This window comes from Vigna umbellata, chromosome 1 (assembly GCF_029865625.1).
Source record: "Vigna umbellata cultivar VRB3 chromosome 1, Vumbellata_1.0, whole genome shotgun sequence".
NCBI lineage: Eukaryota > Viridiplantae > Streptophyta > Magnoliopsida > Fabales > Fabaceae > Vigna > Vigna umbellata.
The window spans coordinates 82,618,805-82,645,248 of record NC_142165.1 but is presented as its reverse complement, the minus strand read 5'-3'; the positions used below and the strand labels follow the sequence as shown (position 1 = coordinate 82,645,248).

The window sequence follows — 26,444 nt, the reverse complement described above, 5'->3', positions numbered from 1 at the left end:
GATGAATTATAATAAAATAAAAAGAAACAGCAAAGCAAAAATAAAGAAATGTGTAAATGGTGAATAAGTAGACCCAATAAACAATAAAATGAAATGAATTGACGAGGCTCGGTTTTGTTTGCTTCTGCATTTTTGTCCCTATAAAGGCTACTTCAACAATTCTGTTTAATGCAACACCACCGCGAAGAAAGCTTTGCTTCAGAATCTGCTCTCAATTTTCTTCCTACTTCCATCTCTTTCTCTCTTTCTCTCTCACTGTTCTCAATAGCCATGGCCTTTTGTAGTGGTACCTTGCTTAAGCCAAACTATTGCTTCTCCCCAACCCACAAACCCAAAGCTCCAACTCCATACTATGATACCAGAAAAAAGGTTGGTGAATCAATAATACGTACAATTCTACATCTCTCTAACAACACTTTCCATTGTCCTTTCTGATCTAACAATCTAACCACACTAAACACATCTCTCTCAACATCATACTGTGCTTTTCTTTTCCTTTTTCTCGTGTTCCTTTTGTTAACAGCAAATTCACCATTATTTTTCCACTGATGCTGCAAAGATGGCTCATGTGTTATTGTGTTTGTCAGTTCTGCGTTAGAGTTTCGGCAAATGACTCGGGTGACGTCGAGAAGACTATTATCAGGAAAGAGAAAGACGGATGGAAGATCAATTACTCAGGAGAGAAACCTCAAACACCACTGTTGGACACAATCAACCACCCAATTCACATGAAGAATCTGTCCACTCAGGTTTAAAATTTGGAATCATTTGTTAAGGCCTAAAGGTCATGCCACAGCATATTTCTTGTCCGTGGCTGACACAACAGTTTTTGTTTTCTGTGAGTTTTGTTAGTTTGTTTGTTAAAAGTATTGAATGTATTTGTCAGGATCTAGAGCAACTTGCAGCAGAGCTGAGGGCAGATATTGTACACAGTGTGTCAAACACTGGTGGGCATCTTAGTTCAAGCTTGGGAGTGGTGGAGTTAGCAGTGGCTTTGCATCATGTTTTCGACACCCCTGAAGACAAAATTATATGGGATGTTGGTCATCAGGTAATCTTTCGTCTTGTTTATTTCTTCTTCTTTTCTAATACAAGTTAAATAACAACAAAAGAAATATAATCTTCTTTTAGAGAAAATTCATTGCTCGTGACAAAACTAGAATTCTGTATTTTTTTTCTCTTCTGTACAATTTTCATCATTTTATCATGTGTGATGCGTGTAAGAGAGTCTAAAATGTAACCGAATTGCAGGCATACCCACACAAGATTCTTACGGGTAGAAGGTCCAGAATGCACACCATTAGGAAGACTTCGGGGCTGGCAGGTTTTCCTAAAAGGGATGAGAGCGTTCATGATGCTTTTGGGGTAGGACACAGTTCTACAAGCATATCTGCTGGTCTTGGTAAGATTCTTATATTTTAAGATGAATGTATTTTCGTCAAATATATGTGCAGAAACATTTATCTCACATTTGAGCAACAATTCTGAATATTTATTAGGCATGGCTGTTGCACGTGATCTGCTGGGGAAGAAGAACAGCATCATATCAGTGATAGGAGACGGGGCATTGACAGCAGGCCAAGCTTACGAGGCCATGAACAATGCAGGGTTCCTTGATTCTAACATGATAGTAATACTTAATGACAACAAGCAAGTCTCTTTACCAACTGCCACACTTGATGGACCTGCAAGTCCTGTCGGAGCACTCAGCAGTGCTTTGAGCAAAATTCAAGCGAGTACAGAATTCCGTAAACTCAGAGAAGCTGCAAAAGTAAGCCTCTTAAACTTGTCATATTCGTAGTGAGCGTCATGATCTCAGTGATCATGTCAAACTTTAAATAAGCTGTGGCCTTTATTTGACTCCAATTTTATTCCTGAAGAGTATCACGAAACAAATTGGAGGACAAACACACCAGGTTGCAGCCAAAGTGGATGAGTATGCAAGAGGCATGATCAGCGGTTCTGGATCTACATTATTTGAAGAACTAGGCTTATACTACATAGGTCCTGTGGATGGTCATAACATTGAAGATCTGGTCACCATCTTTGAAAAAGTCAAATCAATACCTGCTCCAGGTCCAGTTTTGATTCATATTGTCACAGAGAAAGGGAAGGGATACCCCCCAGCAGAAAAAGCAGCTGATAAAATGCACGGTGAGAAAGGGATATTTCTTCATAAATCATTATGAGAAACACGAAATAGTAAAATCAATTCTTAGATATATTGCAAAAAGTTACCCACTGTTAATATAACTCAATCAATTGTGTACTCACAATTAATTTCTCAACCTGATTAAATAGGTAGTTAATATTTTGCGCTATTTAAAACTTATTTGAATCCAAACAGACACTTATACATTCTCATATTTTCAGGGGTTGTGAAGTTTGATCCAAAAACAGGGAAGCAGTTTAAGGCAAAATCCTCAACGCTTTCATACACACAGTACTTTGCTGAGTCTTTGATAAAGGAGGCTGAAATAGACAACAAGATAGTGGCCATTCACGCAGCAATGGGTGGTGGTACAGGCCTAAATTATTTCCACAAAAGATTTCCCGATCGCTGTTTCGATGTGGGGATAGCTGAGCAGCATGCTGTTACATTTGCTGCTGGGTTAGCTGCTGAAGGCCTCAAGCCCTTTTGTGCCATTTACTCATCATTCCTACAACGAGGATATGATCAGGTGAGCCAATATGGTTCAATGAGAAATAGTCCAAACTATCTTATTATTGATTTCTTCTTGATCCAAGTTTATTTTTAAGTTAATAACTTCGATAAAAAAATTCTTATCACTGTGATTTATTTTGTGTATCCAGGTAGTCCATGACGTTGATCTTCAAAAGCTACCTGTACGATTTGCCATGGATAGAGCTGGTTTGGTTGGAGCAGATGGACCAACCCATTGTGGAGCATTTGATATCACTTACATGGCTTGCCTGCCCAACATGGTGGTCATGGCTCCTTCTGATGAAGCTGAACTGATGCACATGGTTGCAACAGCAGCAACTATAGATGACAGACCAAGCTGTTTCAGATTTCCAAGGGGAAATGGAATTGGAGCCACTTTGCCACTCAACAACAAAGGAACCCCACTTGAGGTGAGAATCAGATACTAACATGTATTTCCTAAACTGAATCTTATCTCAATAGTTAAGCCACCGAATTGAAAATTTTTTGGTCGTGTAGATCGGAAAAGGCAGAATTCTGATGGAAGGCAGCAGAGTTGCTATCTTGGGATATGGTTCTGTGGTTCAACAATGCAGACATGCCTCGGAATTGCTTAAAGAAGTAGGCGTTAGTGTGACAGTTGCTGATGCTAGGTTTTGCAAACCTTTGGATATTGATCTCATCAGGCTACTGGCTAAAGAGCATGAAATACTGATCACGGTGGAAGAGGGTTCTATCGGTGGTTTTGGATCACATGTTTCTCAATTCTTGAGCTTATCTGGTATTCTAGATGGACCTCTAAAGGTAAACCTTCCTCAATGGAGAAGTCGCTCTCTATATGATTTTCATTTTCAGATACGTCCCTATTTTGTGCATTTCTAACAATAAACCAATTTGGTTTTACCTGCAGTGGAGAGCAATGATGCTTCCTGACAGATACATTGATCATGGGTCACCCCAGGATCAGGTTGAAGAAGCAGGGCTTTCATCAAAGCACATTGCGGCCACAGTGATGTCACTTCTTGAAAGGCCAAAAGAAGCTCTTCTGTTTAAATAGAAACGCGAAATGGAATGAGGATCTTGACCTGGGACCTGAAAGATACATTCAGTTCTGTTGGCATTGCGGTTTATAGGAAGCTGTAAATAACTACACTAGAACTGTTGTTTTGGATTCTCAGGTCAGGCCGAAGAATCATGAATGAATAACGAGATTAATTTATTCTTGCAAGGCATTGTAATGTATCTATATTAATTAGTTGTATGTAATTAACACCCCACTTAAGTCATAAAGATCATGATTTTCCTATAAGCATAATTTTAGTACTCCACTTTGCCTTGGCTAAACAGTATTTTTATTACGTTAGTGATGAATTAAATGGATTTGGCGGTCAATATTTCTGATAATGAAGGGTGAGGTCATACCCCAGATGAACGCCACCTTCTAGTCTTTCTTATCATTATGAAATCAATTCACGCAAGATATTTACTAAATAATGTTACCGTCAATAACATCACCCAAAATAGGATTTGTCAAAACCATGAAGTTAAAATATTTTTTCGAGCTCTGACTTACACATGATTAGAAAAAATACACACAATTTTCATGTAAATCAGTATGTGCAAGTAACGAGGCAGAAGGTAACTATAATGTCGACAAATAATTCAGTCATCAATGACATCAAATATAATAATAAGGCGTAGTCAAGTCCATAATACTAAAATATATATATTATCTGTAATAGATTAGATACGAAATCTTATTCAATAAAAACAGAGGTGGATCGACTTCTTGGCAAAGGTCACAATTATTTGGTTAGAAAGTAGTCTTGTAAGAAAATAAGTGCAACTAACAACCAACAGAAATACAAAACAGTACTGAAAATCCAATAGATCTTATAGGATTTTGCAGATCCAAAATTTGATTCTGGTGATAGATTTTTGTAATTTATGTGTTCTTTGTTTTCATGTATGAATGTATATGATTCATGTATTAGATTAAGTTTGCATAATTTCTTACTTTTAACCGTTTTTAAAATATTCATCATCATTATGTGTGATTTTTTTTCTTACTCTTTTTTTAACTTTATTTTGAATATATTTATCTTAGTTAAGTATATACAAGAATTTTTTATGTTCCACGTGTGAAATATGATTGTTCAAATAATCTAATATGATCACTAAATTTCAATATGAATAGAGTAAAATCAAATTAGTAAACAAATATTAGTATATTAATAGTGTCACTAATCTTAAATATCTCTCTTTTATTTTTAGTTATTTTCTATATAATTTTGTTATGATTATGGTTGTCTTTTATTTTCATGTCTCACTATGCCTACATCATATTTGATGGAGCAGCTACAAAACCCTTAACTTAGAAAAGGTTAAGAATCACCAAAAAAAAGTATAACATGAAGAATAAACAAATTATTTATATGTTAATTGGTTGAATCAAAGATACATTAAGACTTTTGTGCCTTATGCAAAAGTACTAGCCAATAAATGGATAATTAAAAGAGAATATTAACCCTTTAACAAAATGGAAAAATGAGATGTAATTTTATCAATTATCTAATGAAGAAAATGTGAGAGAAGGGAGTGGTTACTATTGGCATCTTCTACTTATTAGCTCCCACCCTCTCTTGTCATTTTCATTATTTTTTTTATAGTAAGTCTAATCTCCTCTTTTCAAACACAGTACTTACTTAAAACACTATTATCGCATCCAGATTACGATACAAAGTATCATACTCTATTTAATTTTAAAACCAACTATCGTACGTCGTACACATATATTAAATATATGCTTCATTAAATTAAATCTTAGACATATAGAAAATTTGATTATACCTTCTATTCTTGCTTATCTGAAATGGATATTTAAGCTTGAAACACTTGTTATCAAACTTTCTATTTCTCTTTTGCGAGTTTACATGCCCTCCTCGTGAGAGTTATTCTAATATATAAATTAGTTTATCACTTAACCCACAATCAAACTATTATAATATTCGCTTTTTATAATACTTAAACTTATATTTTTTTAAATATTTAAATATTCCAAATTTCATCCTTAATGTCGCATGTCATCAAATTTATATTAATTTATAACAAACATTGGTGTCCTTAAGCGTGCTATAGTAGTAATTTTTGAAAAATAAAAGAAGATTTATTAATAATGTTGTACAAAGTACAAAAAATTATTAGAGGCCAAAATCATGTGCTTTCAAGTTGTGCCTTACAATTGTCATGTGGAGACGATAAATTGCACTAAGTTTTTAATGTGCTCGACATTTAATTTTATTTTTCTAATATTTCTATTACAAAATATTAGAATTTATACACTTAATATATCAAGGCCTTACAAATAGAGATGACAATGGGAGTACAATGGGGACAAATTTCGCTATCCCATACTTGAAAGAAAAAATTCACTTTCATCCTAATCTAACAAGTATAAATTTTTTTCTCATTCATATCAATCTAACAAGTATAAATTTTTTATTACATTCTCATTCATATCAGGTAACGGGTATACCATATATATCCATGTTTGTTTTCTTACTCTTTTAATATCAATTAATCAATATTTATAAAATTATAAAAAATTATTACAAAAAAAAACAATATTATAATTTCAAAAGACGTATTCTCATTTCTCCATATCATAAGAAATTATAATTATATACATTTCAAATTAGAATACCAAATAAAAGTTTATGAGAACCAAAACATTTATTCAATTTAAAAACATTAATAATACAAATTTGATCAAATTTAAAAATATTTTTAAAAGATTACAATAAGAAAACATATATTGAAATTTAAAATATTTTAAATGTTTTTTTATTCTCATTCTTTAAATTCTAATAAAAGTTTTCTTTTACGCGCTAATAAAAGTTATAATACATAAAAAAAACAAAAGTTAAACTAATAATAATTGGAATTTAACATAAATATTTCACTTTTAAACTTCAATATATGTCAAAGATATGTTGGATGGTGATAAAGAAGATTTATGGTAATGACATTAAATTATATACTATAATAAACAAAATTTTGTTATACAATTTTAGTGATAGAATTACACTTATGATAATAAGTTAAAAAATAAAAATAATTATATAAAAAATATCAAAACAATATTCTACATTATACAAATAAGCAACAAGTAAAAATATTAAAAAAAAAATAATTAAATGTATATTAGAAACAATTTGATACATCATTGGATGAAACTAGTCAAATTCTTCAAAGATAATGAAAATGGTTTTAATAAAACAAAAGAAAATTTTCAAATAAAACAAAAATAAAGAATAAGAGAATAAATGAGTTAAATTTTTTTATAGTACCTAATAAATTGCGGGTTTATACTATTTAAAACTAAAATTCTCATGTAAAAAAATAAACAATAAATAAAAATAATAAAAATATTTAAATATGAAACATAACAAATATTTAATTTACGAAAAACATTTTAATATAACGACATAAAATTTCTAATAAGATAAAAAATATCTTATTAAAAAAATGTGATTGACTTCATGGTAAAACCAACCAAAAAGTTTGTTAACAAAAGAAAAAAAGTTATAAAACTAAAGGCCAAGGATTTTATATATATATATATATATATATATATATATATATATATATATATATATATATATATATTCATCCTCATTCTTATATCTAATTAAAAACATCGGTATTATTTAGACAAAGAGATTCTATCAAAACAAACAATATCTACCAGGACGAGTTTATGCGTCATTCCTACTTACAATTTTGTCCATAAGGACAAAAAAATTACATAAAAGAATAACAAAAAATAATAATTCTCAAATATATTTCAAAGATTAAACCTTTAGCCCCTTATACAATTCTTATAATTTAGTTTGTATTTCATAAATTTAATATATAATATTTAATTATAAAATAATTTATAATCAAACATCTTCGTTAAAGGAAAATTAATAAAATTTTATAAATATTGTTATTTATAAATTTAAACTTAAAAATTATGGAAAATATAAACACTATTAAAAATAATAAATGATCTCAAATATTTTGTCTAAGAGAAAGAAAATTAGAATTATCTTTACATTAGATACTAAAATATTCTAATGTTATTATCTCATACCCATACACAAACACAGATCTAAATTTAACAGGTATAAAATTTTTATCTTATTCTCATGTTTACTAGGTAACGGGCAATTGGTATACCCATATACCGTGCCCGTATCAAGACATGTTTTCATCCTATTTTAATATCAATTACTTAATTTTTATAAAATTTACAAAATATTATTACAAATAAAACATAATATTATCAAATATTCAATATTAAAAGAAGATATTCTTGTTTCTTCCATATCAAATAATTAATAATAAATTATAATAGTATACATTTCAAACTAGAGTACCAAATAAAATTTCATGAAACAAAAATATTTATTAAATTTACAAACATTAATGAAACAAAATTGATAAAATTTTAAAATGTTTTTAAAAGATTACAACTAGAAAATATATATTCAAATTTAAAATATTTTAAATGTCTCTTTACTCCCATTTTTTAAATTCTAATGAAATACTTTTTTATATACCCTAATAAAGATTATAACATACCCCACACAATGTTGTAGTATCCTGCTTGAAGAGTATGTTTGCAATCATGAAACTCAAAGGAATTGATAGGGGTCGCACAAGCAGTGAAGCATGTGGTTTAATTTGATGCAAAGTAAATAACCTTTTTCGGACTTAACATTTTGTGAACCCTCTTGAAAGAGAGGGTGCCTTTAGGAATGACACAAGTGGTGCATGACTGTGATTAGCTCGTGCCACAAGGTGTTGGATTAAGTCCCGCAACGAGCGTAACCATATTGTTTAGTTGCTAAGATTGAGTTTGGAACCCTAAGCAGAATGTCGATGATAAGTCAGAACAAGGTGAAGATAATGTCAAGTCATCATGTTCTTTATGTCTTGAACGACACACATGCTACAATGGATAAAATAAAAAATCGTAATCTTACAAGGGTGAGTTAATTCCATAAAATATACTCAAATTATAATTCTATAGTAAATGAATTTTGCGATACAATCCTAGTGATAGAATTACACTTATGATAATGATTTAGAAAATAAAAATAATCATATAAAAATATAAAAACATTATTCTACATGATAAAAGTAAGCAACAAATAAAATATTAAAAATAAGTAAAAAATAATTAGGTGTGTGTTAAAAACAATTTGATACATCATTGAATGAAATCACACAAAGGAAAACAAATATATAATTAAAGATATGATAAGATAAAAATATACTTTAGAGATATAAGAAAACTTTTCACATATCAAATTAGTTACACTGTTCAAAAATAATGAAAATTGATTTGTCAAAACAAAAAAATTCTTCAAATAAAACAAAAATTAAGAATAAGAGAATAAAAGAGATAAATATTTTTGTATATCCTATTGAACACTTAAATTGAAAGATATTCTCATGCAAGAAAAATAAACAATAAATAAATATATTAAAAAGGAGTAAAAATATTCCAATAGAGACATAAAAAATATTTAATTTACTTATATTATAACAAAATAGAAAATATATTGAAAATGTGATTGATTTCATGGTAAGTTCAACAACTAGTAAAAAGAGAAAAAATGTTTGATGATAAAAGAAAAAAATAACAATAAAACTAAAGTCAAAAAATTATATATATATATATATATATATATATATATTTACCTAATAAATTATGAGTATTTTAGTAATTTAAATAAAGATGGAATTAGGATAGAGATAAATATTAAGAGGGTTATAAAATGGGGATCGAGCATATTAGTAGATACTCATCTTCTTTCTCATACTCAATTGAAAACATTATGTATTACTAATTAACATTCTCACCCAATACAAAAATTCTCTATAAAAATTAGGAATATATTTGAACAATACACATGAGAACAAATTTATTTGTTATCTTTACTCATAAATAATATGTCCATAACAGACAAAAAAAATACATAAAAAGAAAAAAACAATTCTCAATATATCTCAAAGATCAAACCTTTAGTCCCTTATATAATTGTTAATTTAGTTTTTATTTCACAAATTTAATATATAATATTTAATTATAAAATAATTTATAATCAAACTGGAAAGATTGATACAAATTTATAAATATTGTAATTTATAAATTGGTTTAATAATTCGTTAGGTCTTTTTTTGGTTTAAAATCTCAAATAAGTCTCCTACTTATTTGTCGTCTTAATTGGGTCTTAATTTTTTCAAAATTGTTAGAATTAAAACCCTACCTTTAAATTTAGCCAAACATCTTTAAACGACGTGACATACAGAATATGTTCTTTTAAATGAGGTGGGTAAGTTATTTTGTTTTGGTGATTTTGACGTGTACATTATTATTTTTAATTAAAGAAAATGTTGAAAAAGTTAATTGAGCTCATGACTTTCTTCGAATTAGGGAATTAAGAAGGAAAGTCATACTTCTTTCTTCAAATTAGGGTTCATTGGCAAAAATAATTGGGAATCAGTAAGAGAAGTTGTGATTCATTTTGGGAAACTAGGGTTTATACGAATTTCAAATTAAGCGATTTTAGGGTTTTAATAATTTTTGTGATATGTGGTTTGGCTTTAGAAAGAAAGTCAACAAAGGCAATGAGAAAATAGACATGTCTATAGGGGAATTAAATATTTGCATTCTTCTGCATATTTAACCGTCAACACCAAGCTAACTATTACCAAATCAAAGAAAAGAGTATGCAAAATTAGAGCACTAATTTCCATTATCACCAAATCAAGAAAAAAGTATGTAAATTGGGACACTAATTTCCACATAGCCACAGATTTGGATATTTCATATAGAACATAGTAAAAAACTTTAATGCACCAGCCTTAATAAGCATGAAAAAAAACTTGTTAACTTTTTGTCAAGTATACCAAATTGTTCCAAGTAATATAGAGTAAGTTCAAAGTATCGTTCTCCCGAGAGACTTGTGCAACACATGACAATTCTTTATTTTATAACTCAATTAGACATCAAAGTGTACAAAAAACACAAGAAACTCTTTTTGGTATTTTTATCAAACAGTTGGTGTGCAAGGAATTATATTTAAAAGAAACTTTGTTGGAATTGGGTTCATGAATCATATGAAGATAAAACTCTGTACAATATATCATTATTTCATTCAAACATTCATATCAAGGCATACTAGTCCTAATCCCTTAGCAACTAGTTTTAAATTAATATATCAAAATACTAATCCCTTAGTCAATTTAACCTACAATTTGCATTAAGTCAGATGTTAAGAATAACCAAGTTATTGAGTTTATCTCTAGATCCCAAATCACGTAGGTGCTCTATCTATGCCTATGTTCAAAGTTACTTTCCAGTAATCAGAAACATTCAAATAACATTATATTTCCATACAATGATAGTAAATTCAAGAAAGAGCATATGAACGAACAACGATATATTGAACAAGAAAATTACATCAGAGTAAGTTCATTACATCCAATTCCAACGAAAGAAAAACTACTCCTAGTCATCTAAAAGACACATTTGAAGCAATCCCTTGCAAAAATGGTGTCTTGATGCCTTGAAGTAGTCTCCGAAAGTTCTTGAGATGTTTTCGTTTCTTTTTTTTGTCCGGAACTTCTGTTAGAAGAATCTGTCTTTCTATCACGTCTTTTAAAGCCACTTAACTTCATTAATTCGTTTAGTGCACATGTACTGGTGCGCTATGCGAATTTTCTTAACTGTTGCACTTTGACTGATGTTATTCGCTTAGCGCACAGGTATTGGTGTGCTATGCGAATTTCCTTCTTCTGGCAGTGCGAATTTTGGCTTTCACTTTGCGAAAATTGGCTGACAGAGTCTAAATAATACACCATTTCCTGTACAATATTTTACATAACAATCTACTACCTATTACAACTTTTCAATGAGGAACATCATGAATAATTACAAGATTAAGCTCATTTATAAGTATAAAAACAACTATTTTTCACACTTATTAGGGATATCCATTGACATTGGGACTCTAGAGTTCAGGGACAATTACGGCTTCAAAAAAGCTCTGAATGTCAACAATTTTATTGAACAAATATAGATTCTATTTGTTGAATAAATAGACATGTCTAGAGGATGAATTAAATATATGCATTCTTCTACAGATTCAACATTGAGGCGTCCATTGTCTAATGGATAAGACAGAGGTCTTCTAAACCTTAGGTATAGGTTCAAATCCTATTGGACGTAAGTTGTTTGCATGTCTATATGCAATTTCAACCTTGTCCTTATATATTTTTTTATTTATTACATTTTGATTCGAATTCATTATATATAATATTCAAATGAAATAAAAAGATACGTGCTAAATTTCAAAGTGCTGTAAACCTTAATTTCCATTGTTTCTGATTCATTCCTAATTCGAAAAAACATTCACTTTCTTTTCGTTAAGGAATCCTAATTCAAAGAGGCACTAACTTTTCTCCAATTTCTTTTCTCAATTACAAAAGAGTGAGTTTAATTATTTTTCCAATTTCTTTAATTAAAAAATATGAATTTACATGTCACAATCACTTATTAATCATATTATTTACATTATGTGATTAAAAAAACACCATTAACATGTCATATGAAACCTTATAAATTTAAACATAAAAATAATGAAAAATAGAAATGCTATTAAAAATAATAAATGATATCGAATACTTTTCCTAAAATGAAAATTAGATTAATCTTTACGGTAGATACTAAAATAAACTAATGTTATTGTCTTGTATTTCTTAAACAACTAATTCAAAGTTTCAATCCTTGCTTCCAAATATTTTACAACATGGCATGGTTTTCCTAAATATTTATTATTATTATTATTAGATTTACAGCTAATGGAAACACACATGCATTTCCATCCCAATAACAAAATAAACAGTTGTCATACAACAATAAAATAATCAGTTGCCATAATTAAATTAAAATTATTATCCATTATTGGAAGTGTATCATTTTTACATATACTAATGGAATGTATGCATCTCCACATTCTTCTTTAGCTAATTAAAATAGAAATTAATAAAGTAAAAAATAATGATAATTATCAAAATTAAAAAATATTTACTAATGATCATAAAATTGTGTATATATATACCAAAATAATATCATATTACATTTTATTTAGAGAAAAAGGGAGGAATGTAATTTTTTTTAAATAAAATATGAAAAATAGAATATATATATATATATATATATACTCACACGTGGTTAGATAGTGCGCTTACGTCAGAAGAGAAGGCCACCCATGTTTTGAGCATGTTGGTAACTGTACTTGTTTTGCTATAAATTCGAGAAATTATTATTAATTTTATAATTGTTTATATGTGAACACTGAAATAAAATTTCAGACCCCGTGTCACACGCGTTCGAATACTATTATTGATTTTTATCATTGGAATAATAGAAAATTCTACAAAACTAAGTACGATAATTCTAATATTATCTATATATTAATATAGATTGAAAATCTTTATTTGTATATAAATTATTTTATTAATATTTTAATGTTATGATACAACAAACAATTATAATGAAGAGTTTGATTACATTATTCATATAATAAATAAAATAATATAAAATAAAAAATAATAATGTATGTTTATTTATAAAAACTATAAGACAGCGTAATAAAGATTTACGAAAACAAATGCTAGCATCATCTTGTTGTTAGTATGATATATTAAAACAAATAAATAAAAGAAAATGATAAATATTGTGTTTAAAAAGTATTGCGTCCCTTGGATATGTATGTATTATTTAATAATCTACTATCATTATTAATTGTTTTGATGACAACGAACTGTTATAAAATAATAAAATCATGTTACAAAAGTTATTGCAACCGTCTTATTGAATTTATTGCAAGATGTGATAATAATAATAATAATAATAATAACAAAAAGTAATACTAATAAGCAAGATACAATTTCATCATAAGTAGTTGATACCATCTTTTCACATATTTTAAAAAAAGTTGAAGTTTGAAAAAATTTCTCTTTTTCTAAATGCTAATATACTCCACTCTAGCTTTTACTTGTGAGAAATTACGTGTGCCATTTTATAAATTTCTACATGTTAATATATATATATATATATATATATATATATATATATATATATATATATATATATATATATATATATATATTTGTGTGTGTGTGTTTGTTTCATACTAGAGGAGTCACACATAATTAATCATTAAAAAATAAAATAAAAGAAATACGTGTGAACTTTATAAATCTCTTCCTCTATTATATAGATCAATTAAGTTACTTCAAACTTTATTAATTTTTAATGATTTATGTTTATAGGTATATAAAGAAAGAGAACAATTTTTGATCCATCAGATGTGTTTGCCCAGATGATATCGCACAAACATCCAGAAGTTGCTTCCTCTTTGGTAGCGCTACAAAATAAAATGAAAAAAAATAACCGTTCCGTAAATAAAAGTTATGAGGTACGTTTTATTTACCCCAGTGATTTATTTAACGTAAATTTTATTGATATAAATCAAAATTTAAAATGAATATCTAGATAAGTAAGTCATACTAAGAATATTATGGCAATTTTATGAGCTTACAAATGATAAAACAAGATGTGAATGATAAAACAAGACGCGAATGGTTAAACAAAACTTATATATATACACTAAAAATATATCTAAATCAATTGAGTAAAACTATTAGACAAATAGAAAAAATATTCCGGAGTATTATCATCCTTCATCGTATATGTTTCAACATCTATCTCTCCTTCGCTAAGTGATTATCATAAAAAAAAGACAAATAAAACAACAAAAGAAACAATATGGTAATCTAACGTGAGAAATATTTTTTTTATAAAACAAACATAATGATATTATCATACATAACTCATTTGCAAAAACAACTATATCAATGTAAAGACTCATGTTAGACTCAATTATCAAATACATATCTTTGACATTAAGTTCTACATGTACGTGTAGTAGTATTACTCTCCAAAGTCATAAACATAAGAGTTATCATCCTACTATTTACAAGATTAGTCTCCTTCGCACCTAAGACCAAAATAATCCAGTGGTTAAGACCTCCTATATCATTCTCTTCCCCCACCATTCTTCTCTATATGAATTGAATGGTTGGTAGAAGATCATGATATCTCCTTATTAAACCCTTAATGTCAATGCATACACTAAAAATTCATCAACATGGAGAATTTTTCCTTGAAATTCTCTCAACACCATCATCATACTTGTCCGTAACCATAATCATTGCTATAAATGCTAATAAATATTACAATAAACAAACATTAGTTCCATCCCATATTTATTTCAAAAAACCCAAGAAGAAGATAGCAAACACACAACTAAAGCTTAGAGGTGGCACCCGTGTTAGACTTCCCGCAAAAGGTGACGTTCAAAGTCATTATTCTCGCAACAAGTCGCGCTCAGCGCCCTAGAGTTAAAATGCTCCAGACTTACAATACAAGAACAGCGACACCCTGGCGTCATTTAACGTCAAACCATTCGCAAAATTGAGTGCTCAATATCACCTTGGCGCCACTCATATCAACACTTGTGTTTTGTGCTTTTGAAGGAACTTATACCCATTTAATTGATAAAATTGATACTTCTTTCTCATAGTTCAAAATAGTTTTAAACATGGAAGGTCATATTACACAATCTTTATTAACTTAACCATTTCATTTGAAACATAAATCATACAACATTTTCACATTTCAACATATCACACTCATCACACAGATAAATCATTCAGTCAATTCACCATACAATTAAAATTTTTAAAATTTGAGTTAAAAATAGTGTAATTAGTTTCCTTTAGCTGAGAGACAAATGAACTTGCTCTAAGGAATCTCAAATTCCTTCGAGCTTACAATACCCTAACCAGTGAAGCTTTCTCCAAAATTTACCCATAGAAACATTACAAGAATGATAAAGACGTACCATTATGATCACAGATCAACAAAGACTCATATAGATGATTAAAAAGACATATGTAAATGAAAGAAGACTAACATGCAACATATAAAAGGAAAAAAGTTAATCAGGTCCACTACAGTTCTCTATGTCTCACCCTAAAAAGATTTACACAAATTTGCATAAGAGAGTGTGCATATAAATTCTATCATTAATTATGTGGTTCATTCTCTCTATAACCCCATTGTCCTAAGGTGTCTTTGGAATAGTCTTCTCAAGTTTGATGCCATGCTCTTATCAATAATTCTCAAAAGGATTCTTGTATTCACCACCATTATCTACTCTAACACATTTTAATGATTTGTTTGTTCCTCTTTCAACACTTTCATGTAAATGCTTGAACACATCAAGTACCTAGTGTTTGAATTTCAAAACAAAAGCTCAAACATTTATAGAACGGTCATCAATAAAAGTGAAAAAATAAACAACCACTAATTAATTTAGCATCCATAGTGCAAACATTAGTATGAGTTAAATCCAAGACATGTGGTCTTCTACGTGGGAGATAAGTATGAAAAGAAATTACATGTTGCTTACCAACAAGAAAATCATAATAAGTTTCAAGAAATGTACCTTTAACAAAAAACAACCCTTATCTTGAAAGTATAGCAAGGCCTTTCTCACTTAAGTGACCAAGTCATTTATGCCACATTTCTATGGAACAATCCTCAATTGCATTCACTTGAGGCATAGACAACTTTATTGATGTCCAATAAATAGTATTTTGCTTCTTTCCTTTTGTTACTACCATTTTTATTTAGTGAACTTTCATTTTCCATCAACAAAGGAATTATGATAATCATCTTCATCAAGTACGTGTATAGAGATTAGACTGAGGCAAATATTAGGGACCTGTCTTACGTTCTTCAAATGTAACTTGCAATTGGTATTAGTCTCCAACCAAATTTCTGCAATGCTAAAACCTTTGCTTGTCCCTTGGTTTCCCGTCTTCACATGTACAAAACATACAACAATATAATATGTGAAATAATCATGATGTGGTGTAACATGAAATAAGGCAACAAAGTCAATAACCCATTTATACTTTTAGCTGGAGAGATTAACAAATTCATTTTCATAAACAATGACAACTTCACCATCAAACACAATTGTAGTAATGAATTTATCTTTATCTTCTCTTTTTTTTATTGTTGTTGTTGTTGTTATTATTACTATCGTTCCCTCTATCCCTTGATCTCTTTCGCTTGAGGATCTTGAACCCTTCAATCATGTGTCCTGATTTATTACAATGAAAACATGTGATGTCTTTCTTTACCCTTGACTTCTCTCTTAATTTGCTACGATAATTAAATCTTTGAGAATCCATACATATTTTTTCTTATTAACTTCGTAGCTAAAGTTTCATTTTGAATAAAATAATCTTATAACAATCCTTCCTCCTAGTTTCTTCACTTAAGAGGCTATACTTGACCATGCCAAAAGTCAGTTTTCCATTAAGAGCAAAGTTACTATGAGACACCACTAATGTCTCTTAGTTTTTTGGTAATGAGAAAATCAACACAATGCTAATAAATCACAATCTCCAAAGTGATCAACTGATTCACCATATTTTGAAAACTATTATGGTTTACAACCACTGAAGAATCATTTTTGTATTTCAAGTTTACTAGTTTCCAAAAATGTCATGTTCAAGGAATTTATAGACTCAAACAACTCGCTTAATCTCTTTCATAAGTTGTAAGCTAGAGTCTCACTTGCTACATGATGATAAACATATTGATTTATCCATCACCTAATCACTTCAATAGTCTACCTAATTATATGTTAGTTTAATTAACACCTTGTTCCTCAATAGAATCATAAAATTCTTTGCAAAATAACAAATATTTGATTCAAAATTTTCATATTGAATAATTTGTAGAATCCAATTTAATCATGGTTCCAACATTATCATTATCTTCCATCTTCAAACCATAAATCAAAGCTCCTAACTAGAGTTTTTATATGAGTTGTTAGAAAGATCATAAAAATATAAAATAACAAGCAAAAGCAAAAGAAAACCAATTCTTCCCTTTAGAAATAATATGCAAAACAAAAAAATGTAAAAAACAGATAAGAGAGGAATCAAATGACACTAAAACTTTTTAATGCAAGAAAACCTAAATATAGAGGAAAAAACTAGGGACCTAGTCTAGTAAAATCTTCTAATAATTATAATTAGTTGGTAAACCACAAATTCTCTTGGATCTTCCATTAAATCAACAGAAAAATATTCTCTTCATGAATAAGATAGATAACAACATAAGAAACCTCAATGGGTACTTAACTAATAATAGAGGGAACCTCAATATATGAAATAAAACATTTTCTAAAAGTTAACCTCTTTATACAAACTTGTAGAGGATGCATTGGTTGCCTACCTATACCTCTTTTTCTTTTTCATAATTAAGTCAATGTGAGCATAATAAATTGGTGACCTAGCTGACACCAAACACAGTTCTTTTCACATCACAGACTAGGTCAAAGGAACATCCTTCGACTTGCCACCTAATATTTTCCTTTATATGAGTCCAATATCAATAGTCTAGATCATCTCCTTGAGAATTCCATGTTCAATATATAGTCTAAACATCTCAACATGGTATTTTCTCTCTATAAATAATTATTTTCTTCACACACCAATGTCATATTTCAATCATACCATTATATATTTCATTCATATATACATTCAACTCAGTTTTAATGTTAACAAATTACAATTAATTATCCATTACAATCTAATAATATTCAAATACAATATATTAATAATACATTGGAAATTAAAAAAATAACATTTAGAAAGACTTGAAAGCTTAACTTTTCAAAGTTCAAGAAACACTTTCGCTCAGCCAACAGTTTGTTTGCCTAGCAAATTAAGTACATGTTTCAATTTGTCCAACCAAAGATGTTAGCACGCCTATTGAGTTTTAGTTGTCTAGCAAATGTTATGCTCACCCAACAATCAAAATAATCACCAAACCATTTAGAGATTTTTTTTAAACAACTGGTTAGATGAGATTTACTCAACCAATAACCAAAGCTCTCAAGTTTTCAATTAACTGAACTTTTTCAACAAGAATTGACTCATTCAGTAACCAAAGCTCTCAGATTTTCAATTAATTGAATTTTTCTAATGAAAGTTAGCTCGCCAAGTGACCAAAACTCTCTAGTCTTTCTCCTAGTGAGAGTTTTTCTCACCTAGCAACTCCACATAATTTAGAAAACCTACATGATATGAAATGAGTCTAATAGTTCAAATTGTGATTTTTCTTCATTTATTATGCGCATCATATATTTTTTTCCAAAATAACTCCAACTTGAACCAATTAAACTCAATTGAAATATTTTAACTTTTCAATGTTAAAATACACAACATATCACCAAATATTCATATGAAGATTCAAGCAATTTGAATATATTCAAACAACACACAGTTCCTGCATAAAATAAAATATTATAACTACGTCACCTTCACATCTAGACCATCAAATATAAAGTACTATCTAGTTAACTTCCTATACTTGTTAAAGCTCATTTTCTCAAGCTCAAGTTTAAGTTCCCAACTCTACTATGATAAAAGTAAAAGCTATACCTAAAAGACTCTAATAAAATATTTGAACCTATATTTATGATCTAAACTAACAAAGATTCATCTTTCTTTTAAAAAGACCACATAAATTCTACCTTTCATGTGTGTAAAACTTTCCAAAATCAACCCAAGAAGTGAGCTAAAGAGAAACTCACTTTAAAAGAAATCATGATCATAAAAATTTGTTTTGTTCTTCATCAGGATTTCTATGGTAAACTTTGTTTAAGAAATGATGAATAAATTCTTCAAAAATTTATAGAGAAATCAAATAAGCTAAAAGGAATATATTTTTATAAAAAGATGATAGTTTTTATGGAATGAAATTTGAATAATTAACTTATTTTTTATTGATAAAAACCTAAATGGAACTCATCTCGTCCGCGACTCACGACATCTTTTAAAAAATTGAAATGCGCCCACAACCCGTGGTAACACTTCACTTTACTTGATGTTTTGAGAAATTCAAATCCAGACATGGATGTTTGTGTGAACATGTTTTGATATATTAAAATGACTGATAAATTATTCAAATACAATCCAACAATAACTTACTCGACAGACATAAATTCGTTTTTGACATGTTTCTTTTTCATGTGAAATTACATTTTCGATGATAGAAAAAATAAAACAAAAACCAGCATACTAGTCTACGAATCCTATAACTCAACAAACAATATTGTAAAAGTCAATCCCTGTGACGAAACACATCCTAACCTCAAGTGTACTAAAGTTAGGTTGGTTTAAACCCTAAACCCAATTTATCACCCCTATCTTACACAAATTTTCTGCGTCCTTACATTTTTATCTCCTATCTTGCATGTCTAATCTCAAATAAGCTAAGTACATAATTACATCTAAGGTGCTAGAAGTTTGAGTAAAAATTTTCTAACAAACCATTAAAATCATAAAACCTATACTTTATATTTTAAATAAATACATGAAAATCGTTTCAGAAAATACAACTTTTACATATTGTATTAACAAGTTAAAAAAGAAAACAAATCATTCGTTCTTTGGATAAAAACAAGAGAGTCGTGCATATATAAATTAAACTTACAGATAATAAAAAAGAGAAATTATGCGTGTCAACAGTATTTACATATAAAAATTTAAATATTAAGTTACTACTTTTTTTTTTGAAATCTTGTTTTGAAATATGACTTATGCATCTAAATAATATCTTTTTAAAAAAAATCCATCCACTATGATAAATTTAACCTAAAATTTTATGATTTTGGTAAAAAGAGGAAGAAAAGGGTCTCTGCCTGCATACCTTGGCTCCTTGGATCTGACACTACTGTCATCTTTTTGAAGAAGTGAATATAGAGATTCTCTCATACATTTCAGACACATTTTAAACGAACACAACTACTTTTATGAAAGCCCATTTTATTCATAATCCACAATGCTGTGTTTGTTGGGAAAAGTGCAAGTACAATTAATAAAACAGATACGCAATAAGATAAAATAAATACAAAAAAATATTGATTTTAAACTTTCTACACAAAATTAAATTACAAGAATTAATTAAATGTTATTCTAATTTTTATTTGAATTTGAAAATTATTTAACTCTAATTTATATATTTTTTACAATATATTTATGTAAAAGTATTATAAAAATTATTTTTTTAAATATTAATAGAAATTTTATTTCATTAAATTAGATAAATCAATTATAATCTATCTACTTATTTATTTTTATTTTATATTTTTGTCCTCAATTTAAATAACTGTAATTTTCATTTTCTATTTACTCGTTTCATATTCCCCACAATATGAGATAGTCTCAGTGATCTCTGTCAAAAACCTTTCAGATATAAAATTTTGGAAACCGATAGCTTTCTTCCAATGCCACATTCCAAAAGCTCGTTCCATGATTGGTAAATGAATCGCGAGTACAAATTTTAAATAGTTTCGATTGCCCTTTGTGATCTTGCCATTTAACAAGTTTCTCGTTTTCTTTGTGTTCCTTTGTTTAGATTCCTTAAGGGAACAATCTTGTAACTTCTGGTTGAAAAAGAACAAAGAGTGCGATTTGTTGTGCAGTGGATGGTGCAATAATGGATGGCGTTTAGTTGTGTTTGTGACAGATCTGGGTGAGAGTTTCAGCAAGTAGGCCATGTGATGGGTGGAAATTAGTCAGGAGAAAAACCAGTAACACCATTGTTGAACAAAGTAAACTATCACATGAGCAATATATAATGTCCACTCATGCCGTGTCTCTTGCTTGTGGCTACCACAACTTTTGCTTACGTTACACTTGTAGGACCAACGATATTCTACAAATATTTTTATAGGTAGTAACTAACTAATTATTTTAAAATTTTGACCTCTTCTAAAACTTTGATATTATAGTTGGTGACGTTAAATTGATGTACGTTGTTTTTGAATCAGACGTTAATTGATGTATATTGTAAGAACAATAGGCATCAATTTATTTGTTTTTTTATTTTATCAATATTATTTTTATTGAATTTATGAAAAATCAATATAAATACAAGATATAATCATAAAAATTTCAGAATTTTCTAAGTACTATGAATATCTCAAATAAAACAAAAAAGTATAAATTTTTTGGTGAAAAATAATGTGAAAAGAAAATACATACCTTAAACTATGATTTGTTTATATTTAAGAAACCCAATCCCCTTTGGGAATTGTCATAGTTTTTGTTACTCATTTCCAACAACTTTTATTTTAAGAACATCTCTATACGAGGTTCATAACAAAAAGTTATATGACCTTTTGAAATTTCCACCACCAAATATTTGAAGATGTAAGAAATATCTCATATATGAACACTATATAAAACCCTAAAACATGAAAGAAAATGAGAAAATGTCAACCTTAAATCCATCACTGTTGGGTGACCTTGAAGCCTTAAGAACACACTTCAGAATGCATTTGGAAATGCTACACAAAAATGAATTGGTGAGAACAAGAAAAAGGTTATAGGACAGCAAAATAACATTAATGTGAGTGAAAATCAAACAAAAACTACACTAGACCTCCTCGTCTTGGCTGACCTTGATGGAAGCTTGCACGAAGAGAATAATGAAAAGAAAATAAGGCTCGTGCTATTTCTGATTTTGTTTCTAAAACAACTTGATGTCAGAGACTCAACACATGACAGATACTCAACATATGAGAGACGTTAAACAACAACTTGACTTAAAGCTAAGTTGGCCAAAGTCAAATTTAACAAATTATTTACAAAAATATATCCACACTTTTTTACCTTGGATATCACTCTGACATCAAAATGGTGATGTTAAAAACCTTTTCCACACTAGTGAGTTATCCCTTCACGCTTCAATCCTTAATCTTTCACAAGTCGATAATTGTTTAGATGTCGTCCTCTTATATTTATAACAAAGGATATTTTAATTATGGTTTTAAAATAAGTCACTTTTACCAATGTTCTTCGTATGTGAATTGTGATTGACCGATATGTAGTCAATCAAACCAGTCATTAGGATTATACTATTATGATTGAGTAATTTAGACCCAAGTAGTTATGATGAACTTGATCATGGTTCAGTTTTATTGCACTAATTAGTGTAGGTTGTGAATTAGTTTTGGATCAAATTACATTACTTTTAGAATGAATGTAACTAAAAGTGATTTTAGAATTTAGAATTTAAGATTTAAATTTTAAAATTTAGGAGGGCTTCGGTGACCTAAAAGGAAAATTCATTTTACGCTTAATAGCGGTTTTAATTTCAATATTTATATAAATTATTTAATGTTTTTTCATAATATTTTTTTCTCGATGTGTTCCCAATATTTGTTAAAAGAAGCAAATGTAGTTCCTTGTATATTATATCAACATTAACGTTGTTTAGTACGTAGGTGACGATTTAGTAGATTGATATGGAGACATGGCAGGCTGATATGGGCAGACATGAACCTTTCCAACCTTACCGCCCTCAAACTCCTCTTCTTGTCTTGCACGCCTTCTTCAACAAGTTTTCGACACCAAAGACAAGTTCGTGTTTTGCCGAGGTGAAAGATGGAGCGATGCAGAAGGATGATTATGGTTCAGGGCGCTAAAATGGAGCACATCTAAAGCGGTTTAGGCTGAAATGGATGATGAATGAACTGTCATAATGAGAACTGAAACCTCAGTGCTTTTTGTTGGCAATGGAAAACGTTAAACAATTCCTCTAATCTTTGTCTTTCTCAGATTCTCAGATCCCTCAATCCTCCAATTTCACTCCTCTGTTACTTTCTTCTTCGCTTTTTGTCTCTTCCTAACTCTCTCTTAGGGTTTCGATTTGAAGAAACCTTCATTGCACAGTGTTTGGATCTGGCTTGACCACGTGCAAATCTGAAACAACCGTCCCAGATTCACCATCGCAAGAAGAGCAATAACGACACTGAGACGCTACAAAATGCAAATGAAATGAAAATGTGAGTGTAAATAAATGTGAATGCATGATTTAAGATTGGGAGTGAGATGGTGGATTTGACTGAGGAGTTGAAGATGATGATACATAGACCAAAGAGGACATGTCGCCGGAAACTCACCAAAGAAGAAGAGTTTGAGGGCGTTCAGGTTGGAGAGGTTAACGCATCCTCTAACCCATTCTCTCATCCAAAATCAGTCAGTCAGTAAATTCAATCTAAACATGTCATTAACAAATTCAACAACAATTATTATTACTCTCAAATAAATAAATCTATTATAGTTTGAGTTAACTCCTTTTACTTCTGATAATTACTTACGAATTAAGTAATAACTATAAAAAAATTGAATGACATAATTCTAAAGACCTAGTAAAACATTATCAAATACTCTAAAATTTCTGTCAAGAGATAAATTAATTGAGAACATAATTTTTCTCTATTGGCAAAACCAATAAAAAAAATTAAACATTAATTTAACCTTAGTTATTATTCAGAATAAAAAAAAAACTTTTATTCCAAAATAAATTATAATATGTTAAGAATTAATATTTTATCATGGAACATGTAATAGTCAAATCAATAACATGATGAAAATTCACTCCAAACATTTATGAAGATTAAAAATAGAGAAAAAGATAACCTAATTTATTAACGTATCGAACCTGTGAAGATGAAGATAAAAGCATAAGATTTCGGACGGCTTCGAACAAAAAATTACGAAGGTGTTAGAAGTTTTTTGATCCTCTCCCTGAAAACAAAACGACAACCTCGTATTTGATGAGTAAAATTTTAACCAATGTCCTAAAACAAAAATCATAATAATTTTTTGTTAAAAAATCTAAAATAAATTATCAAAATCTTATGTTTGAAAAATGAAAGCATGTCACTTAAATAATTTTCACATCACTTTAATTATAGAAATTAAGAAAAAAATATTAGCGAGATTACTTTTATACCCACTCCTGTTTTGTTGACAACTGAATATAAAACTTTGGTTTTTTGGTATTTTCAAATTTTAGTTTTCCTTAATACCCCTAACTGCTCATCCTCTTTTGCTGTGTGGAAAACATTGATTTTTTTTTTGTTTTTTGAAAATGTTAATTTACCTTAATAACCATGTTTATCTCTTTGGCACGTGTGTAATAATTTGCTTTTTTTTTGTGCAAAATTAAAGTGGAACCTTTTGCCATTACAGTTAATACATCTTTTATGCACCCTGGAACTTCTTTTGTTGATAGTGTTTCTTTCTGTTTTTATTACAGTTTCATATAATAGATACCAACAACGTGTAAATTCGTTTATATATACTGTCAAAGTATTCACATCGTACCATATTTTTATTTTTCATTTTCTACACTATATCTTATTTTTAATAATAACAATTTTAATTTTTTTTAATAAAACTTCCATACATTTCTTCTCTCTTTTTTTTTTTCCTTAATCATAGTTTTTACTTTAATATTAAGATCATTTTGTTGTTGTTATTTTTCACCTCTCTATCTTAAAACTTAAAAAATGCATACAGGTGTAATAACATTTTTGTTTCCGCTAGTATAAATTAAAAATTATAGTACTTTTGATCATTATATTTGTTAATGGAAACATTTTTACGAGCTTTTTTAATCAATATCATGTTTCTCTTAATTTTTAGATTAAATTTTTAATATTTAAATATAATAATGTATTATATGATAAAATAGCAGAGTATGAAATTGACCTAAACATGTTATATTAACATCACAGTAACACATTCAGATCAAAAACAGCGGAAGCAAAAATCAAATAATAATGTGCGTACCTCCTGCCATTGCAATTTTGTAAATCTAAACACAAACAACTTTGTTTTCTAAACCTTAACTCACTCAAACTTGATGGTGTGTTTTTCTGAATAGAGGAGTAGTCTTAGTGATCAAAACTGAGAGTAACTCATTCCCTTATATAAAGTCTGGCCATCACAGGTTTCAAAATAAATGGACTTTACGTTTAAAAATTAATAACTGCTCCATAACCTCTATGCAGTTAAAAGGATAAAAATAATGGCTTAATGGACCACTTTATGTTTCTTAAAAATAGGAACTGAAAATGCTATAATATTTATTTTATATTTAAAATAATGCTAACATTCTCCCACTTGGTCCATTTATCCAATTATTAACCACAACAAGTGACAGAATATATGCGAGTCATGGCGATAGGTCCTTTGATAGTGAGTGTTATCTTCCATGTACCACGATATATATTTCTCTCAACATTAGCTCTCAACTTAATGCATAAACCATATGTTTATGCTAGATCAAAACTAAATGATATCTTCTCAAAATAAATGTGCAAAAAAACATATGAGAAAAACATCAAACTGAATAAGAGTTTCATTGAAAATAATAAATGTACTGAGAATGAAATTACATCCTGGAACCAAGTCCCATTTGCACTACATGATCCTTAAAATTCTTTTGTGGCATGCCTTTAGTTAAAGGATCAGCAATCATCAACTCAGTGCTTATGTGTTCAATGACCACTTTCTTTTCCTTAACACGTTCTCTGATGGCTAAGTATTTGATGTCAATGTGCTTACTTCGACATCCACTTTTATTGTTCTTAGCCATAAACACTACAGCAGAGTTGTCACAGTACAACTTTAATGGCCTAGAAATAGAGTCCACAACTCTAAGCTCAGAAATGAAACTCTTTAACCATACACCATGTGAGGTAGCCTC

General features: G+C 29.1%; 1 protein-coding gene across 1 annotated transcript; it reads left to right on the top strand.

Annotated features, from left to right (window-relative positions):
- Positions 1-166: 166 nt before the first annotated feature.
- LOC124847662 (1-deoxy-D-xylulose-5-phosphate synthase 2, chloroplastic) lies at positions 167-3,974 on the top strand. Its single transcript, XM_088104433.1, has 10 exons — positions 167-369; positions 588-749; positions 887-1,051; positions 1,252-1,402; positions 1,500-1,771; positions 1,881-2,154; positions 2,374-2,681; positions 2,815-3,096; positions 3,185-3,469; positions 3,576-3,974. Exons 1-10 carry the CDS (start codon positions 169-171, stop codon positions 3,720-3,722), a joined length of 2,247 nt encoding a protein of 748 aa, XP_087960559.1. The 5' UTR covers positions 167-168; the 3' UTR covers positions 3,723-3,974.
- The last annotated feature ends 22,470 nt before the right edge of the window (positions 3,975-26,444 follow it).